The 21640-nt window shown below is 39.5% G+C and overlaps 1 protein-coding gene across 1 annotated transcript in view; it reads left to right on the top strand.

The window, feature by feature from the left end:
- Positions 1-281: 281 nt before the first annotated feature.
- PELI2 (pellino E3 ubiquitin protein ligase family member 2) overlaps positions 282-21640 on the top strand; it is a 52512-nt gene continuing 31153 nt past the window's right edge. The window contains exons 1-2 of the mRNA XM_083362408.1: positions 282-693; positions 18679-18808. Coding sequence (XP_083218534.1) covers positions 617-693; positions 18679-18808 — 207 coding nt within the window. The 5' untranslated portion in view covers positions 282-616. The remainder of the gene's footprint in view (positions 694-18678; positions 18809-21640) is intronic.

Raw genomic sequence — 21640 nt, 5'->3', positions numbered from 1 at the left:
CGTAATCTCCTCCCGACCTATTCGAGGCAGAAAAAACTCCTTACACAGTACAGTAGTCAATTATTGTAGACAGGCTTTTGCAGAGAGAGGAACAAAGCCTCCGGTAGACGGCGCCAGACAACTCCTGTCTTTTCTTATGAAGGAAACATTGATTTTACAGGGCAGCAGCCCTTTAAGAACTTCCCCCTTTCCCTTTTCTTACTCTATGTTTACATAACAGACTGGAAGATACCATCACGGTTTTTGACGCAAGGCGAGGGGAGCGTGGAAGGAGCGGAGAAAGCCGAGAGGAGGGGCCGTTCCACGCCTCCTTTCTGGGTAGGCGCTTGTTGGTCTCTCCTCATCCCCCCTTCGGGCAGTCGTGTCTGTCGCTCTTGGCTTGAGCGCTGTGAGGGGAAGCAAAGGGTCCGCGTCGGCGGGCGCGCCAAGCAAAGGCAACCCGTAATTTCGCCCGACCGACCGCTGGCTCGCTCCGCCAATATGAAGGAAAGGTCTCCGGCCAAACGTCCTGTTTGATGACCAGTATTATTGCTATCCTTTTGGTGAATGCCATTTTTGCCCCGCATGGGATTATAGCGAGGACGACGACGACGACGACAACCGTGGCGGTGGCCCCATGTTTTCTCCTAGCCAGGAGGAGCACTGCGCGCCCAACAAGGAGCCCGTTAAATATGGAGAGCTCGTGGTTCTGGGGTAAGGCGGACAAGGCGCGGGACCGGGGCCCTGTGTCGGGGACCCCCTCCCCCCGCTTTGAGGCTGAGGGGAAGCCGGCGGCGGAGCGGCGGAGCGGCGTCACGGGAGGAGCGCGAGTGGGCAGCGGGAGAGCCCTTGCCTCCGGTGGGCGCACCGCAGCCCGAGCGGCGCTGGGACGAGCGGGCTCTGCCGGCGCTTCCTCCGGAGCGGGCGCTCTTGCGGGGCGGGCAGCGGTGGAGAGGTCCCGAGAGGGAGGCGAGGCTGGGAGCTGATCCGCCGGAGAGTTGCGTGGGGCGGCTGTTCCCCAGGCCGCCGGCCCCACGGTCGGGGAGCAGGCGGGCGACGGGGCGGGGGTGTAAAGCCTGAGGGAGGGAGGGCGAGGAGGAGGGCCGCGGGCGCAAGAGGGCCTGGCAGCTGAGGTCGCCGGGAGGGCTAAAGCCGGGGAAAGTGGAAAGCCCAGGTGCGTGGAAGGTCGGCCCTCCCGGTGACGAGCGGAGGAGAAGCGGGGCAAGATTATCCCCTCTCGGTATGCCTGGGGCAGGGGTCGGCAACCTTGGCTCTTTTATGACTCGCGGACTTCAACTCCCAGAATTCCTGAGCCAGCATAGCTGGCTCAGGAATTCTGGGAGTTGAAGTCCGCGAGTCATAAAAGAGCCAAGGTTGCCGACCCCTGGCCTGGGGGGGAAAAAAACCACAACACTTTGAAGCGGGAAGAGGCTGGGACTCGGCTCTCTCCCTCCGTCTCCCTCTTCCTCCGGGCCTCCGGGCAGCGGGGCGGGCTTGGACGTAAAGCGACGAAAGGATGGGTGAGAACATTTTAATTAGTGGCGTCTCCTCCTCCCCCCCCTCCAACCCGAAAAGTTCGTTGAGGCGAGAAGGGGCGGATTTATGGGCTGGATGGAAAGTATGCCGGGAGTAACTGCGGGGCGGGGGGGGGGGGAAGGCGCTCGCCCTCCACGTTTTAAAAGTATTGACGGGTGGGGGGGGGGGTAAGAGGGAAGAAGTTGGTCGGGTTAGGAGGCATGTATCCGCTTGTTGGGAATGGTGGGTCTGGAAGGTCAGCGGGGAGGAGGAGGAAGTAGGGGGGGGGAGTAACATAACTTGCCTGGTTAGAAAGCTCCTGCATGGGCGAAAGGAATGCTGGCGTACAGCATTAATCGTGGTAGAGGGGTGGGAGAAGTAGGGGATTAATGAGTGCAGGTGAGGAAAGAAGAAACTTTGTACAAGAGAGAGAGAGAAATTGAAAGGAGCTAGGGGTGAGGAAGGAGGGGCAAGACAAGTGTTAGCATGTTTGTAGTCCCATGCAGAATGCTTTACAGAGATTATTATAATGTTGATCCACTAGTTCAGGGGTCGGCAACCTCGGCTCTTTTATGACTCGTGGACTTCAACTCCCAGAATTCCTGAGCCAGCTATGCTGGCTCAGGAATTCTGGGAGTTGAAGTCCACGAGTCATAAAAGAGCCGAGGTTGCCGACCCCTGCACTAGTTATAGGGGAAAAGACCCTATTTCATTGCTACTGAGCAGATCCTACACCTGCCTGTGACCTGTTCTCTCTCACCCGTATCTTTCCCTCGTATTCTGCCTGAGATGAAAGATCTCAAAAGGGGTGAAATATTATGATACAGGACTGTAATGCTGGGAGCTTGCTAATTGGCTATGGATCCCAAAATTTGGGATCAGGGATTGGCTCTTGTCAACCTCGTTACCTTGGGCCTTCCCTTCTGTAGATATTAGATGTGGTTTGTACTGTATTGCGGGATACTGTATTTGTTGGGACTAATAGCTGATCCAAAGTTAAGACTGTCTCCTTGGAGTTTTGGGTCTGCTTGTTGGATAGCCAATGTAATTCTTGGATTCGTTATATAGGAGCATTCTGGATGGCAAAAGAGACACACCGGGCCTTCTGAAATGTGCACAGTTGGAAAGAGCAATATGCAGTATTTTTTTAATGAATTGTTTCTAAGTTGGATACTTCCTAGCATTCAAAGAGAAGCTAAACTAAGATTACCCATCTGGTTTGGAGCTATCTTAATCTGACAAGAGCCATGGTGGCAGAGTGGTTAGAATGCAGTTGTTGTTGTTGTTAGTTGCGAAGTTGTGTCTGACCCATCGTAACCCCATGGACAACAGTTCCTCCAGGCCTTCCTGTCTTTTACCATCTTAACAGTTATATGAAATAGTAAACATGTACTTCAGCAGTGGGGGTGAGGGGTATAGAATCTGTGTCACTATTTTGGTGTTCTGCTCCATCCTTATTGTTTGAATGTGGAGTTTATCTCTGAGTGCCATAAAAATTGAATATAAGACATCTGTTTATTCAGTCATAGCAAACTTTGTCTTTAGACATGTTAATTAAAAGTCCATAATATTTGCATGATCCAATAAACAGAATATGAAAACTAACCTTGAAATGAAATTCACTGTGTAGAAGATTTACTATGAAAGAACACTATTGAGTGCTTTTTGGTAGCTGTTTGCTTATTTCATAAACAGTGTAGAAGGATTGGACTTGAAACAAGCACCAGAAGCAGAGACCTTTCTCTTAGCCATTTTTCTAAACAGATCCTTATAGGGTTGTTTTTAATAACACTATTTAACAGTATAAGAGAACTTTCAAACTCTAATTCCAAAGTAGTTGATTATTTTAAATATTTTTTTCTGAGAATATAAGTGAAGTAAATATAAAGGCTCCATCTGGTTGAATTCAACTCCTGATGACCATATAGAAACATCCATTTAGTTTTCTTGGCAACACCATGAAAGTGGTTTACTATTGCCACCTTTTTGTAATACCCATTGATTTTAAACTTATAAAGACCTTGAATTTTCCAATGGTCTCTTCTCCAAGACCTAAAAAGGTTTAAGCTGACTTAGCTTTTTTAGGGATCAGGAACATTGGTGATGCTACCTCCTACAGTTGGTTTCAGAAAATTCTGAAAATATAACATGATTTCAAATATTTGAAAGGTGTCAAACCTTTTCCACAAAAAAAAACTATTTGTAGAAACGTTGCCTGCCTGCCTTCCTCCTTCTTTCGCTCCCTCCCTCCTATCAACCAATTGTATGTATTGTTAGGTTTGTGGAATTTTTTTTATTGCACTGTGAAATGGCAAATAGCAAATTCAAATTTGTTTGAATTTATCTTTTGTTTTGTATAGATATCACTTGCCTTCCCCACCCTGCAATGTCTTTGTGGAAGCACTTGAGATTTTTAATGCTAAATGACTATTTTTGCTAATTATTAAGGGTCATTATGAGGCACTCAATATGCATGAGTATTTCAGTTTGAGCAAGAGATACGTTTAATCTTACTCTCTGGATTGTAGTATGACACATTTAATAAAGTTAAAATTCTATTTAAAGCATGGAGCACCAAGAATGAGAATTGAGACCAAAACAAAATCAGCTTATAATAATGCAGAGAAACTGTAGATTTTATTTGTTGTTTTTACTCTAAACATCTATGTCTCTTCTAAGACACCTTTTCAAGAAGCTTAATCACTCAGTAATTCCATAAATAGCATAATGCTACTTCTTTCCAGAGCTGGATCATTAGTAGAAAATAATCACAGAACAGCTTGAACATCTGTTCAGCATTTTTTTAAAAAAAGGACAGAATAAGTAATTGCGTAATCCACTGCTATTTGTTGCCTTTGAGAATGAAGAAATCTAGGTATAAGATAATGAGATAATCACATCCATAAATAGCTAGAAATGTTGAATAGTTTGTGTTAAAGATGTGACTATTTTATTTATATTGTGACAATGAAAAAATATTGGCAGAAAAATGATTTATTCCATCAATTCTTTTATGAATTTCTCTTCAGTGTCAAAGATTGATTGTAATGGAAATGGATTAAATAAAGAAATAAAACTGAATCAAATAATCATTTCCTAAATCAAAGTAAATTGTACTGTCACAGAGGAAGCACCACCTGCACAATTTGGATGATATTAATTGAATAAAGAAAATCTCAGAGGAAAAGGAAGTGATTATATGCCATGAAACAAAAGAGTTTTTCAGAAAAAAGATAATATTTCAGATTATGTGATAAAAACCATCTATATTGCTACCCTAAAACTGACCCTGGTATCTAGTGATCTAGCAATATCACAGCTTGAAGAAAAAAAAAAAGAAGGGACATAAAGCGAGCTGGGAGGGGATGTTGAGTAATGCAGGATTTGCTAGATGGGAAGACTTCAAGAAGTGGTAAAAGGTGTTAAAGATAGACTGCCAGCTATTCCAAATTTGGGGACGTATACCAGTATTACAAGAAAATACACAGTGATAAAGATATTAGAGACAAGAATATTGCATACTTTGGGAGAGAATATAGTAATGTATCATGTTAATCTCAAATACTTATCAGATATGAGATATGAACAATTAAGTAATGAATTAAAAAGACTGTAAAAGAAGAAAACCTTCTGCTGAAGCTATTTGAGCTATCCCCAAAATCCTAGATTTGTCTTATTTTTCATTTAGATACACTAAGCAGATTCATTTTTCAGCAAGTCTTGTATTAGTGAATAAATGTTATGAATTCTTTGTGCCTTTACAATTTTGTCTGTTTTAAAAAATCTTTTGCTTCGGTTAATGTTTTTTAAAAAAAAACTAAGCCCACAAGAAAATTGTTTCAAAGAAAGTATGTTGTAAACAGTTGTCAGTAATTGTGAAAAGTTGTAAACAGTGACATAATGCAGTTTTATAAGATGTTTAGCATTTTATCCTAATTGTGTCAAAACAAGGATACCTGTACAAATGTAAACTTAAAGAAAAATCAACTGTTAGAAAGTATGTGCTTATTGAAACCATTATTTTTTTTCTGCTGATTTGCCTGCTACTTAGCTTATTTTGTAAAGTATTAGTTGGATTTTAGTAGTAAAATTATTGAGCAATAATTTTTGTAAGGATAAATTATACACCTATTCTAGTCTGCAGATTATTACCTGGTATATTTTTAAAACTGTATAGTTGATATAGCAATAAAATATGCATATGTGTACATTTGGACAGACAAGTTGAATTATCTGAGAAGGAAGATTTGTATGATTAGAAAGGATTTATGTGGTTTGCAATTTGCATGGTTAGAAAGGTTTTCTAAAACCTTTTAGATTATACATGTGTAAGTACTGAAAATACATGGTTGATTGACTATGTCATAATAAGATGATACTGTGATTTAAAGATAACATTCTGGGTTTATAAAATGTGATTTGTTTACTTTTGGCTTAATTTTTTTATTATCAAATTTGCTGCCCATCTTACCATGAGGTGATTTGTGGTGTTTTGTGAATCAAGCTTATATGTGAGTTATAAATTACGATGTAGGAGATGACCAGAGAATGGGTCAAGCGCATCACCAGTCTCTAGTCCAGACATGTCAAACACAAGGCCCGGGGGCTGGATCCGGCCCGCGAAGTGGTTTCATGTGGCCTGCGAAGCCATCCTGGAAACAGTGAGGGAACGGCCCCCACTGCCTTGGCCCTGGCCCAGAGACCCTCCTTCTGCCAGAGACCCTCAGATCTGTCCCACTCCTACCCAGGTCCCCATAGGCACCCTTGATGCGAACGATGTAGAGCTGGCCGCGCCCACCCAGTAGGCCATACACACTCTAGCCACGCCCACCCTGGCCATACCCACCCAGCCCCCTGAGGGCAACCGCAATGCTGATGCGGCCCTCAATGAAATTGAGTTTGACACTCCTGCTCTAGTCCTTCCGTGCACACAAGAGATCTAAGTCTAGCCACCTTGAATTCCGTTGGCTCTTTGCTTTGACCGTTAGTATTTCAGATTCGCTTGCATTAAACTGGCATTCATTTGAACTGCTTTGGCTCATGATTGCTTGCACCTTAGATATGAGTTATAAATTATAGTTAAAAATTGTAGTTTTTCACTTAGCATTTTATCCCAACCCAGTACTTTAGCAAACAATAATTGAACAACTGGAACTAGAATATATGAACTTTGTCACAATTTCAGTAAAGAGACAGAAAAAAACTTGTCCCTGTTCAGGCAGTCACATCACCTACATTGTCATGACTGTATAACTGTTATTTTAGTTTAGTATTGGGTCTGTATTCTGTAGGGAACTGTGAAGAACAGGTTAAAAGAAAAGGATTGAAACTTGATAATGTAGGAACACAGTCAAAGAATAGTAATTACTTGGACTGTAAAGTCTAGAATCAGATGAATTTCATCTTAGAGAAGGAATGTGCTGATGCTGAAGAACATATGAAGTACTAGTCACATATGACTGGCATTTTTGGAGTGTGTGTGTGTGCTTATGGAATAATAGTGTTTTGTACAATTTACATGAAATATTACATATTTTAATACTGATCCTTGTACGCAAAAATGATTTACTGGACTGTATAAATGGCAATCAATAGCTTATCTCTGGTATAAATTAATATTTAAAATAGACCATATTCCCATTTAGTACAGTGTAAAAAAGCTAAAGTACTGACAATGGCCTTTTGCCCTGAAATTGTTCTCATCCTGTGGGTCTATTTAAATATTTAGATAATGCACACTTTGCAGACTGCTCAACAACTCAATACCCATTACCCATGTTCTACCCTCTTCAAATAATTGATTTTTCACAGAAGATGCAGTATATTAAACAGGTACTTGAGAAGCTTATTCTTTATATGGACTTTGTCCTCTGGCATAACATTTGATGTAAAGTCAGTGTTCTCCAAGAGAGTTTAAAATTTGTAAAATTTGTTTTCTACATTCTGTAGTACATAGGAAATGACCATGTTTTATTTGTATCAAGGTGCTCCTGTCAGGAGTATTAGATATGTTTGCTGCCTTGTGTTATTTATAAAAACAATAACATCTGGATAAAAATAAATACCCCCACACACCCACAAATAATACAAAACTGACAGTACAAGAACTATAATGTACCTTCTGGACTCCAGAAAAAACTTCAATGTTAAGAGTTGTGAAACTATTTAAGTACAATTTCAGATTGAAAATAATAAAACCATCAATATGGCAGATGCAGAAATTTGGACATTCTTTTAAAACAGGGGTCTTCAAACTTGCCCCTTTTATGACTTGTGGACTTCAACTCCCAGCATTCCTCAGCTAGGCACAGTTGGCTGAGGAATTCTGGGAGTTGAAATCCATAAGTCATAAAAAGGCCAAGTTTGCAGACCCCTGGTTTAAATAGTACCTTATAGTTTCTACTGTGACAGAAATAACCATTTCTAAACATTTCCTGTAGCCAGCCAAGGTTTTCTACTCTTGCTTTTGAAATTTTTTTCCCACCCTTCCTTGCACAACTTTTCTAAGTTAAAAATATTCTCTGCTAGATTTTAAGTAGTATTCAATTGTGGGGATTTTGAGGGCTGTTCCAAAACACTTATCTTTTCTGAAATAATCATGGTTGATTTGGAGATATATTTAGATTGTTGTCTTGCTGAAATATAAAACATAAGAATGTGGGCTATCTGTAGTGTGAAAGAAATAAACATAGTGTATTGGATAATATAATAAGAAATAAATGTTTGCTCAGTGTCACCAGAAACACCCTAAGAGTTTTGAGGCAGATAATCCCTATAAAGAGAATAAAATGCAGGTCTGTGATGTATCTTTACTGTGAAATTATCCCTGCAGTTCTGATTTCAGAATATCATCCATTTTGCTTATATCTAAATTTTTAATTGCAGCAAAGCAGTTATAAACATTATGGCTCATTATTTTTTAACTATTACAGTGCTACAATTATAAATTTCCACTTGACATCTTTGATTGGCATTTATGAGGCAATTATCTTTGAAAGGTTGTATGAAAAAATGAGCACTTTTCCCCTTACTTTTGCCATTTTGGAAAAGAGGTCACCTCTCTTTTCTCCATGGTGCAGTTTTTGTCTAGGATGGATGGAGTGGTGGAAGGCAGTCTTGGTAGCTTTCTTTTTTCTATAGTTTAATAATAATAATAATAATAATAATAATAATAATAATAATAATAATAATAATAATAATAATAATAATAAGAAGAAGAAGAAGAAGAAGAAGAAGAAGTTGGAAGGGACCTTGGAGGTCATCTAGTCCAACCCCCTGCTCAGCGGGAAACCCTATACCATTTCAGGCAAATGGCTGTCCAGTCTCTTCTTAAAAACCTCCAGTGTTGGAGCATTCACCACTTCTGGAGGCAGGTTGTTCCACTGGTTAATTGTTCTAACTAACTGTCAGGAAGTTTCTCCTTAGTTCTAGGTTGCTTCTCTCCTTGACTAGTTTCCATCCGTTGCTTCTTGTCCTGCTTTCAGGTGCTTTGAAGAATAGCTTGACTCCCTCTTCTTTGGGTAACTCAAAGTCATTAAATGATTGTTGTTTTTCTAATAGTTGAGGATCAGAGGTAAATATTTTATATTGCAGTAAATATAAAAGATTCGATACATAATAATGTTCATGGATGAAATTGGTGATGGTTATAAAATTGCATTTCTAATTGTCTAAATTTTGAAAGATGACAGCCATTGTGACTAGATATATAATGTATATTTTTAGAAAATAATGATTTTTTTTCTTATTGTCATCAGTTCTATTAAGTTCCACTGTCTGTTTCACTAGAACAAAGGAAGTGTTTAATACTAATTCCATTTTTTGGTAAATATTTTATTAATTTCACGTTTTACAGTCATAAGTACTTAGTAAACAACTCTGTGTCTGGGTTCTTTTATCATTCAGTGGTATATATTAACTTTCACTCAAAATATCCAATACTACACCATCCAGTATTTCCCTGGTCCTCTCTTCTTCCAGTAATAATCATTTTTCCACACTATGCAAGTATAATTCTTAATGCTACCAGTACATATGCTATTAAATATAAATATCTTCATCAAATGTTTCTAATGTTATACATAGTGTCAATAATATCAGTTTATAATATCTTCTCTAGCAAAAACATATTTCAAGAATTCCCTTATTTAATCTGTATCCTATTTTTCATCTTTTTTCAATTTTAATTTCCCATCAATATTCAAAATAACATTATCAGTTATCATTTTTCTCACAATTAATTACATTTGGGCAACTAAAAACTTCCCTTTTAACAATCCTCTTAGTATTTCCATATTTCCCATTTTATAAAAAATATATACTGTATATATTATCCTAGTTACAAATCACATCCTTCTAATTTATAATGGTCCTTTTATTTCTAGCAATTGTCTATTTTAATCATATTCAAACATCCATTAGATGGTATAATACAGTGGTGGCGAACCTTTTAGAAACCGAGTGCCCAAACTGCAACCCAAACCCCACTTATTTATCGCTGGGTGTCAGTTGGGTGTGGCCCGCTGGGTGGGTGTGGCTGTGGTGGTCATGGAAGATTGGGTGGGTGTGGTCAAGGTGGGTGTGGTCACCTCAGTGTTGCTCGTGGGGAGGGACACCTGTGGGGGTGTGTGCAGGGTTGGGGGTGCTCCAGGAGGTCTCTGGCAGGTGGGACAGTAGGCAGGAGACTCATACTGTCAGGTGAGGTGAGGCAGGGCGAGGGGTGCTATTGCCATGGGGCAAGGCAAGGGCTGGGGCAGCTGCTGCCTGACACCATCGGCCCCTACACACAGAGGCCAGCGAGCGCATGGGGGCCAACGGTGTCCGTCAGTAGCCGCAGCCTGCCGGCCCCTTGACAGGCGCACTCTGGGGCTCTGCAGTGCCAGCAGTTCAAAGAAGCTGCCTCCGAGATGGATGGTTGGCCAACAGCTGAGGAGGTGATGCAGTGGGTCGTGCCTGGGAAAAGGAGAGCATGTGAGGCCAGGAGGGACGGGATGGGGGGGAGGGAAACCAGCCGTGCCGGGATGCATTCAGCCACATGGGACCTCAGCAAATTAGCAGGCGGCTTGTTGAAGAGGGACAGTTGCCACCTCCGGGGCATGGTGTGGGTGCCCACAGAGAGGGCTCTGAGCCACCTCTGGCACCCATGCCATAGGTTCGCCACCACTGGTATAATACCTCATCTAATTAGTCAGGACCTCTATTTTCTTCAGTCTTACTCTAGCTTTTTTCCATTGCCAAATAACTTTGCAAGTCAGTGCATTTAGGTCCCCAAGTATTTCTTCCTCTGTTTCTGTGTATATTATTTGGAATAAAAAAGACAATTTAATTAAAGTGTTTTTGTAAAAATGCTTAATCCATTTATATTTATTAAACAGCCTCCATTTTCTTTATCCTTCAGTTTCTCTTTTAGTTTCTTGTTCCCCAGTTTTCAGCATTTCTCCTAACAACTCTTATCATCCATTCTATCAATTCTGCTTCCTTGTCCTCAAATATGTTCTGACATCTTGAAAAATAAAATGTCTTTCCCATTTCCGGTGTTTTATCTGGGTCTTCCAAATTTTTATTTATCTGTGCCTGTCTGTTGGTTTATTCTTAAGAATCCTCTATCTTTATGTCAGTTTCCTTTATTTTTTCTTCTGGTTTCTGAGTTGCTAGTTCATTCTTTATGGTCATTTTCTGAATGTTTTTTGCTTTAAGTTTAAGTTGGAGAGTTGCTCATTTATGTTATTTAAATTACTTTTAGTCTCCTCATAATTTAAAACAATTGTCTCTTGAGTTGATTTCAACATGGAAAGAATTTCTTTCTGAAGTCCATTTACATTTTCTTGTTGATTATCCATGTTTCCATAGTCCAGAAGCAACTTTCCCACTGTTTCTTAATATTTCTTGATAATTCTAAAACTAAAAGTCAGTCAATATTTGTAATCCAGGCCAGCCAATTTAGAATGGTTTCTTGTATCCTTCATACAGATAAAATAGCCCAAGGATTTTTTCCCCTTTCCCAGCTGCAGTCTGCAAAAGTGAAAGTTTCCAGGAATAACAAAGAGCCTCGTCTATGTCTGGGCTTTGGGCCAAATTTTCTTTAAGCATAATAAATTGTAATGCCAAGGTTCACCACTAGATGTTGAAAACATCCATCTTCCAGCTTTTTAAGTCCAAACCTATTTCACCAACTTTTCAAATATCTTCAAAAAGAAAGTCTTAAAAATACTTTTAGTCCCCAAATTTGTCAAAGCTATGTCTATATTAAATCCAAATTAATCTTGTAATTTTCTCTAATTTCCCCTCAAAGAAAGTTATTCGCCACTTCTTTTTCCTGAGAGAACGGGGTGGAAATTCCCCTTCTCTCTATCATCTGGGGGATTCTTTGCTTTGGGAATTATTTTTTCCAGGAAGAGGTTTTAAAATTATAAAGAGAGGGTCGTTGTCACCCAGTTCCATCCATGTCATTCAGAGGTTGCTAGTTAGTGCTTATCTTGGGTTGTCGGTGACTTCTGGCTGGCCAGTCTGTCTTCTGCCGGTTTGAAGGGCTTCCTTGCATCAAACGGAAAGGCTGCTGCCCCTCTGTGATTGATGAGGGTCCCCTTCTCTGTCGCCTCTCCGTGGTGACTTTAGACCCTTTGTAGAGTGCCCAGCAGAGTGAAATCGGGCATGGAAAATGGAGCCTCATTTTCCTGCGCCTGTCATGCCACGACATCTAACCCAGAAGTCTACATTATTTCCATTTTTTAAAGGTGAATTTACAGGAATCTTTCTAGATATGATTTCAGATTGATGTAGTTCAATTCACAGTTGTTTTGAAAAGTAACCCTGAATTCATTGGGACTTATTCTTAGGTAGATTTTTGTACTGTATGTTGTTTGGAAGTGTGGACAGTTCCTAACTTGCTTTTATTCATTTTGCTTTACTTTCTTTGAACAGTATTCTACCTTGATGTACTTTTACCAGGAGATGAATGTGAAAAGAAAATGCTTAATATTAGTTTAGTAGTTTAATGCTTTTGAACTGTGACTTAAATTTTTGGAAGAGATCTAAGAATGAACAAGCATATTTTTGCCTCTAGGAAGAATATGGCAGTATTGTTCTTGTACACTTTTTGGCTTGAAGAATTTTAAAGATGTTTTGAAGCCCTGAGGCTAGAAAGGAAAATACATAAAAATAAATCTCTGTAGTTCCCTCTAGTGTCCAATTTTTCCCTGTTTTTTAAAAATCAAAACAAAAACATTTTCCCATGAGAAGGATTCTTTTTAATTAATTCCACAATCTTGCTTCAAATTTATCTGAATCCTTAGTTCATTAGTAACTTTCTAAGTTTAATTTTCCTGTTTATTCCATTTTTATGTTTATTTTTCCATTTTCCTGTTTATTCCATTTTATTCCATTTTCCTGTTTATTCCATTCCATCGTTAACACTTGTTTTGTTAAGAACTGAAGGAAATTTGTCTGCGGTTGGAAAACCTGTTGATCCAAAGATTCCTTATAGCTAAAAAGCAGTCAACAAGCAATTTCCAAAAGTGATTAGAGAAAAGGGAATATGCAAACTTAGGGTCATTTCCCCCTTCTATCTTGACTGGGAGATCTACTGTATACAATTATGGCTAGTATTAGAAATTCAGTTTCTGGGAATATTGTGGCCATATAATTTCAGCTGTAACTGATTGATCCAGATTTTCTAGAGCCATATCTATCAGGCTTTCAACCAAGATATGATATTCAAATAGCTTTGGTTACCATAATAGAAATTCATGCCAGCATTAGTAATCTATTATCAGATGTTGTTTAACTTTCTCTAAAACCAGATATTATAAGATGAATAATCAAAAGTAATGTCATTTATCATCTGCCCACTAGGGTCACTCAATATTTTTTACATGAAATCAGACAAGATCTTGCATATTTAACAAAATCTTTACCAACCTCCAGACACATAGTTACATAAACCTCACTGAAGTAGGTTTGAAAAACCTTATTACAAGGCTTCTTGAAATAAACCTCACTTCAATGTTACTAGATCCCTAATAGCATTGGCCTAAATCAGACATGTCAAACACAAGGCCCGGGGTCCGGATGCGGCCCATGAAGTGGTTTCATGTGGCCCGCGAAGCCATCCTGGAAACAGTGAGGGAATGGCCTCCACTGCCTTGGCCCTGGCCCAGAGACCCTCCTTCTGTCAGAGACTCTCAGATCTGTCCCACTCCTGCCCAGGCCCCCATAGGCACCCTTGATGCGAACGATGTAGAGCTGGCCACGCTCACCCAGTAGGCCATATGCACTCTAGCCACACCCACCCAGTAGGCCACGCCCACCCTGGCCATACCCACCCGGCCCCCTGAGGGCAACCGCAATGCTGATACGGCCCTCATTGAAATTGAGTTTGATACCCCTGGCCTAAATAAATCAATTTATGTCTTGTAACAAAAAAGGGATAACTAACTTGAATGAGAGTTTTTCTGTTTTACAGAAAATAATCAAAATAATCAAACCAGACAGATGCACAAATCCTCATACAGTAACTGAGTGCCTGAGAGAACAAACAGGTCTTCAAAGCCTTATAAAAGGCGGGCAGGATCAAGGCCATCTGGATCTCAGGGGTAATACTCTTCCATAGGGAGGTGCATCAATGGAGGAAACACATCTCCTGGTTTTCATAAGAGACAGGACCTAGGGCATGCTGGCATTGCCTGATTTTATTGAATAGATAGATAATTACAATGGACATGATCTGATATAGCTGGATTCCTACTAACCTGCTCAGCTAAAATATCAGGAAATGTGGAACTGGTACATTTTTGTCCTAAAAATGTATCAGTTACTATGCAACTACTTAATTAATTGCTAATGTTCAAATTTGCAGTATTTTCCATTCTGTACTAGAATTGGATTTAGATGGAGCAATTTTGTGATTCAGTAAAGGATAGACAATTTGATTAAAATCTCTAGCCTTAATTTTGCAATATGTAGCCAAACTAAAGCTAAGGCTGCTAAGTGAGTGATGCCATGGATGTCGTGTTTCAGTGCCTGGAGGTTGTAAGGATCTGGATGAGGTGCAGAGGCTTTGACTCAACCCAAGTAAGACAGGGTGGCTTTGGGTATTTGGTGCTTCTACTGGTGGGTTCTTTTCACCACTAGTTCTGGATAGGGTGGCCATGCCCCATATGGGCCCCATGTGTAATCTGGAGAACTCACAGCTCCTGCTAGAAGAGGCAGATGGGAGCAATTGGAGGGTTTTGAACACCTTAGGATGTTCCTGGATTGGGAGGCTTTGCTCACAGACACACAGACAGATTACTGCAGTGCGGTCTACATGGGGCTGCCCTTGAAAGAGGATTCCCAAGCTTCAACAGGTGCAGAATGTTGAGTGCAGGTGTAGTAAAGGGTATTGGATATTTGACATATGTAACACCAATTGCTTTGCGAACTGCATTGGTTGTCAGTGTGTTTCTGAGTGCAATTCAAGGTACTGGTTTCTTTAAAGCCCTTCGCGGTTTGGGGATGGCTTATCTTAGGAACCATCTTTTCCCAATCATTTCTACCCATCCAATTTGGTTAGGCAGGTTGGGCATGTCATCCTGTTAGCCAAGGAATGTGGGAGTCAGGAGGAGAAGTGCTCTCTGTCCTGTATGTAGTAGCTCTTGCTCTCTGATATATTCTCCCTTCAGATACCAGGATGATCACAACCCTGTTAGCCTTTTGCAAGACTGCTTTAATTATTTTAATGTTTTATGATGTACACTGTCCAGAGTCACTTGTTAAGACTCTGCATAAAAAAATTACCCTTCTGAATCACTTGCTTTTTATTCCATCAAAAATGTTGAGCACTTTTAATAAGAGTTATTATCCCTGTATATAGCAGAATTTTCATTTGTATATACTTGATCATCCTAGATGAGATGCTTAAGTGGAAAAATATGATCTTCCTATCCTTCAGCTTTTGGTTGCCTTTACCTTCTGCTTCCCTTATCTTTGCCACGGATAATAGAGTTTTTTCTCCTAATCTATTATCACTTCATTTCACATGCCCCAAATAACCTAAGTTATGTGGATTATCATCTTGAGGAATAGCCAAACTAATTTATTGTCCATGATAGTAACTCATAGTAAGTCACCCTAAACTTTAACACATCTGTATTCCTTCTCTATACTGCAAAGACCATTCTTTTCATTACTCTGTACTTTAATCTGATATTAAAATATCCTACACTATTCTGCATGATCTTGCCTCACTTTGATATTACCGTCCTTTCTTCAGTACACTAACCTCCTTGGTCTATTCTTAATTCTAAGAAAATTGAATTAACAACTGTTTCCACTTTTTGCCTAAAAAGTCAATTTCTACTGCCTTTGTAATATGTAACACTAATCTTGATTTTTTGCTTTCTATTTTACTCTCAGAATGACTCAGAATAGTCTTCTTCACTTTCAGATAAGGCAGTAGTGTCGTTTGCTTATCTCAAGTTGTTACTGTCCTGTTTCTTCCTGTATGGGTGAGGCATGATGTGTGTTTAAGTGTGCATACAAAATTTCTTTCAAGATAGAATATTGGAATTTTATTCTGCAACTAGGTTAACAGTTATTATAGTAGGCTTTTAAGCGTAACTATTAATTCTGCAACTAGGTTAACAGTTATTATAGTAGGCTTTTAAGCGTAACTATTAATAGATACACTTGGAATAAATGGTTATAATCTGTTAGGACAAACTGTCTTGGATAGTGAAACCATTATTATTTGAAAAGGTCCAGTGCTGCAAAAAAGATCAAAGCTGTTTCTTTGTGAAGAAGTAATTAAGCTCTCTCTGTCTCTCTAAATATGGAGAAAGGCAGATCTCCAATATTACTGTCAGAGGTTCTCCATCAAACTCACCAGCCAGAGAATGATTTGAATTTTAGCACACACACATATTATTCATTACATCTTATTCTAATAAGAGATAAGCACCAATACTTTACCACCTTGCCTGTGGTAGATTTGAATTTGAGCTTTACCTGTGCTTTTATTTTTGTTTTAACTTCTGTTGGTTCCCCAGGTATCTTTTCATCTTCCATTGCAATAGATTTAATTTCTGTTGGTTTTGCTCTTCAGGGAACAGTAATTTGGAGAAATTTTGCTAACCATTAATGAATATTAAAAGTCATGCAAAATAGAGAAATAATTTATTTGGTAGAAGAGAATACATGTAGCTCAGAAGTAAACTGCTGGGTCCTTGGGAAGAAACAATACCTAAACAGGGAGCCAACAAGAAGGAAGCCACATCTCCACCAAAACAGGATAAGCAAACCTTACACTCGCTAATACTGAAGTAGTTACCTAGTCTGTAAGGAAACAACCAAGGTCAAAGAGCAAGAAGAACCCAACAAGAATTTATTCAGTATTATTCAGCAGTAAGTTTAGCCCCCTCTCCTCTGAAGAATCGCAGCAATGGAAGTAGTTGGCTATTGTTTTCTTTCAGGATGGAGTCTGTAGCCCTGAGATTTTCTTCTATGTAAGGATTAACAGTCTGATCCAGCTTTGATTTTTGAGTTGAGTGAAGGTTTGTTTAGGTCCTATTAACAAACATGTAAGTACTGTATTTGCTGGATTTATTTATTTATTGCATTTATATTTGCAATGAGTATTCAGTCATTGACTTACCATGAATTCTCATTAACTCATTAATTGACTAAGTCAATTAATAGTCACAGTGTCTTCAGCAAAAAATTTTAAAAAACCTTTATAGATTGTGTGACTTACCTTTGGTGCTGTAGAATGATTCCAGAGAAAGATGCATTTGGTTTAAAGAGTTCCTTATTTTTCCTCCCTTTCCTAGTGCTTCCTAGCTCTGCTAATTTCTTTGAGCTTATATAATTTTTGTATATTTTACAGGTGGTCTTCACTTAATGACCACTCATCCCGGGATTCCTTGAACTGATGCTGATGCTGAATAAGTGGTTGTTATTATGAGTCTTTGTACTTAGGTTGGTCACAATGTTCCTGTGGACACATGACTCACAATTGTGATATTGCAGCATCCCACAGTCACTTGATCACCATTCATAACCAATGTTCTTTGTCAGCTTCCTACAAGCAAAGCCAATGGGGAAGACAGCATGAGGTCACAAATGGTCATTATATGATGTTCTTGCTTAATGCCTGCAATGATTTTTATAATAACAGCAACTGGAAGTGCTGGAATTATTGTTGCTAGGATCCCGGTCATGTGCCATTGTGCTTTACGTCACTTAGCAATGAAAATTCCAGTCCCAATTACTATCACTAAGTGAGGACTACTTGTAACAAATTAGAAAATCCAATTAAATTAGAAAATCCAATTTAAATAAATATTTTAAATTCATTCTGCTTTGATAACTTAATACAGTAACTCTGGTTTATGCCTTCTAAAATCAGGATAAATATCCTGACTTGAGACTTGTTTAGATTCCTATCAAAGGATTAGATGCTAGAAACAAAGAAGAGATACTGTTTTGTACTTTAGAGGCTGTTATGCTGGCATATGCTTTGTTACCATACACAGAGATGATAGAACTTCATTGTGGATTATTTTCTTGGTAGAGCTTTATGTTGGCTATTTCAAAGAGTCACATGTTTGTTTTTGTATTGGCAAGGATATGCAGTGTACCATTTCTCAGAGGATTTCCCTAAAATCTAATCAGTTGAAGAATATAGTCTACTCTCCTAATTTTAATTATTTATGAAGGCTCAGGTATATATAAAGCATTCAAATCTCTTTTGCTCCTAGTAGACCTTCAAGTCTATGCCAGCCGGATTATCTTTCAGTATACAGAATGCAAATTAAATATAAGTCCTGAGCCACATCTCCAATATCAAGCAAAACATAAGGCACCAAAACCTAGTGTCTAGACATCCATATTTGAAGTCTTCAGTAATAATAAGCTTTTATTGATCATCACTGAGAAGGAAGCATTTCTTAGTGCTGAGTTCAGAATATCTGTAGGCTGCTTTACCACAGGCATTGCATATCTGTCACAAACATATAATTGCCATAGGTGTATATTACAGGCCAACCAACAGGTAATGTTTTATAGATTTGACTGGTTGAACAATTTGGTGGTCTTTTATCAGGGGTAGCTGATACTTGTGCCCTTGTATATGTGTCTACAAACACTTTAAATTTTTCTTTCACTACATGCTCAGCCAATGGAAATAACAAACACATATCTTTTTCATAGGTACAATGGCTGCCTCCCTAATGGTGACCGGGGTCGTAGGAAAAGCAGATTTGCCCTTTATAAAAGACCTAAAGCAAATGGCGTCAAACCTAGCACTGTTCATGTGATTTCAACACCTCAAGCATCTAAGGTATTGTCACTATTTCTCAGAGCTTGGGCCTTAATGCTAAGTTTTGCAAACCAGCAATGACTGAATGTGTTGGTGACTATATATTCTTCAGTGGTTATTCCTTTCTGTGCTGGAAGGGTTTTATTTTTCATTGAGCATACTTTATTGGGTCTTTGAGTACAATGATGTTTGCATTCAGAATTCTTTCATCTGGGCTAATAGATGTTGACAAAATGTTTCAAATCTACAATTTCTGAATTTGAATGTTCTTTAAACTCTGATATTCTGTGTCTAATTCACACTAGCTGTTTAATTTTACTGGAAATATACAGTCCTATTCCAATTTTCCAGAGGTGGTCCATACTCAAAGAAGTATAGACACCCACCCCCACCCCCCACCCCAAACACCCATAACCATTCGAAGGGGGTTGGGACATTTTGAGTCTTAAAATAACTGGAATACTTTTTACAAAATGAGAACAAAACCCATGTTGAAACTTTAAAGTCTCAGACTGGAATGCATTTCAAAATTTAATTCATAGTCATGGATTCATAAATTTATGGACAATTATGAATCCTACAACAAAAGCGCATACATTTTATTCAGGTAGACATGAATCTCACTGTAGGATATACTGTATACGAACATCTAAACCAGGGGTGTCAAACTGGCGGCCCACGGGCCGGATGGGTCACATGCAGGCCATGTCCACCCTGGCTCTGCAAAGACAAAAAACATTGTGATATATCACAATATGTCACATGATGTGGTCGAGTTTGATACCCGTGATCTAAACCTTTTCAATTTCATACTTTTTCAGATCACACTCCAGTGATAATTGTGCTCAAATTAAAAGAGATTATTCATTTACTTAGAATTCATGTTTTAATCATATAATGATATGCAATGCACTAGCAAAGCAACAACTAACTCAAACTTTGAGAAACTTTTTTCAAGAAAATAATATAAATGGAACATTTATAAGAATGAGACGAGATGTCGTGAAGACAATATTAAGGGTACATCAGATGAGCACAATTTAAAAAAAATGATTGCAAAAATCAACTAAACTTTATTCAGAAGTTAACAATATAGCAAAATAGATAACAGAACTGTATTAGTTAGTATATACAAACAGATGGAAAGTAAAAGGAGAGAGATTATTTGCAGACAGACGAAATCTCCTTCAAATTATTTTTTCCAAGCAAAGATAACATTCCCAGAATTAATTCCAGAAGTTATACAATTTATGGAATCTCTTTTCTCAGTTTCAGAAATCTCTGAAGTCTTTAGTTCTATTCAAAGTGGAAAACCTCCTGACCCTGATGGACAGTCAGGGGAATATTATAGAGAATTTAAAAAGATCTTAAGATTTGAATTTTTATTTTTATACAATAGTTTGCAGCAAGAGGACCCCTTTGCACAGTCTTGAAAACAGTCTAAGATTATTTTTATCTTTAAAACGGATACAAATTCACAGAAATTGTCATGTTATAGACCCAATTCACTTCTCAATGTGGATTATAAACCTTATACTAAATTAGCTAACCACTGATTATGTGACATCATTCATATATTTTATATATGAATGTAAATTTATATTTAATTTTTTCCCCAATTTAAAATATAACTATCCAATTAGAAAATTATTGAATACTATAGAAATTAATAAAACCAATTAATCTTCACTAGCAATTTGTTCTTTAGATATATTTAAAGTTTAAAGGCTTTGATTCTCTGGAAATAGCATTTTTAAAACAAAATTAAATAAATCCAGATTTGGGACTGGCTGTTGTAAGATGATTGAACATACAAATGGACCAACTAAAGTGCGGATTAGATTTAACAGTTATGATTCAGATTCTATTGTGATTTTAAAAAGTACAAAGCAGGGTTATCTCTTATCACCTGTATTCAGTCTAGTTATAGAAGCGCTGGTAACATCACTTAGATCACGGGTCGGCAACCCGTGGCTCCAGAGCCGCATGCGGCTATTTCAGCTGTCTCCTGCGGCTCCCAGTCCTCCCCCGCCATGTGCAGTCCCCCCCCCAAAAAAAGTGGGACTAAAATGTTCAACCAGTCAATTCAAACTTCTCACGATAAGAAAAACTTGTGAAATTTGAATTGATTGGTTGAACTTCTTTGGTTTGTGGGACTGCCCACGAGCTGTTTGTGGGACTGCCCACAAGCCTCTTTGCTTCTTTGGACTGTATTTGGTGGCAGCGGAGGAAGAGACAGGAGGACTGGAAAGGTCTACCTGCTGCGCGGGTGGGGGCAGCCAGTCTTGGGGTGCTCCGGGCCCACCTCTTCCCTGCCCAGCGGATCTCCCCTCGCCCTGCTCCGCCACCACCTCTTCTAGCCCAGGGGGTCGCTGGGGGTCTCAGAAGATTCCCCTCACGGCCCCTGCCTTTCAGCTGTCCTGTGGGCGGCAGATCTCTGGGGCCACTTCCGAGAGATTCCCCTACAGTGTCTGCTTGGCCCGCTGACCTCTTGCTCCCCGCCAGCTCTGCTGGGCAAAAAACCCCTCCAGCTATCTCACTACCTTTTCTGCACTTGGGTCTTCCGAGACTCTTGGTTCACATGGATCCTTGGTAGACTTTATATATGGAGGAAGGGAAATGTGAGAGCTCTGGGTGAGATAAATGCTAGCTCCGGAGCTGGAAAGAGCACATGGGACTGCAGACGTAGGCGCAGCCTGCAACGGGTCAGGCTGGGGTAGAGCGCGGGACTCGGCCCGAAGATTCCCGCCCAGCTGGCACCCCGGGAGCAACCTTGAGGGCCGACAATCGCTTACTTACAGGCTTGGCTTGCCGAAGGATTTCCTGAAGAAGGAAGTGCAAGCTGTGAAGAAA

The sequence above is a fragment of the Vipera ursinii genome (assembly GCF_947247035.1).
Source record: "Vipera ursinii genome assembly, chromosome: 1".
Taxonomy (NCBI): Eukaryota; Metazoa; Chordata; class Lepidosauria; order Squamata; family Viperidae; genus Vipera; species Vipera ursinii.
Note: the sequence above shows the minus strand (reverse complement) of the source record. Positions and strands in the feature narration are given on the sequence as shown.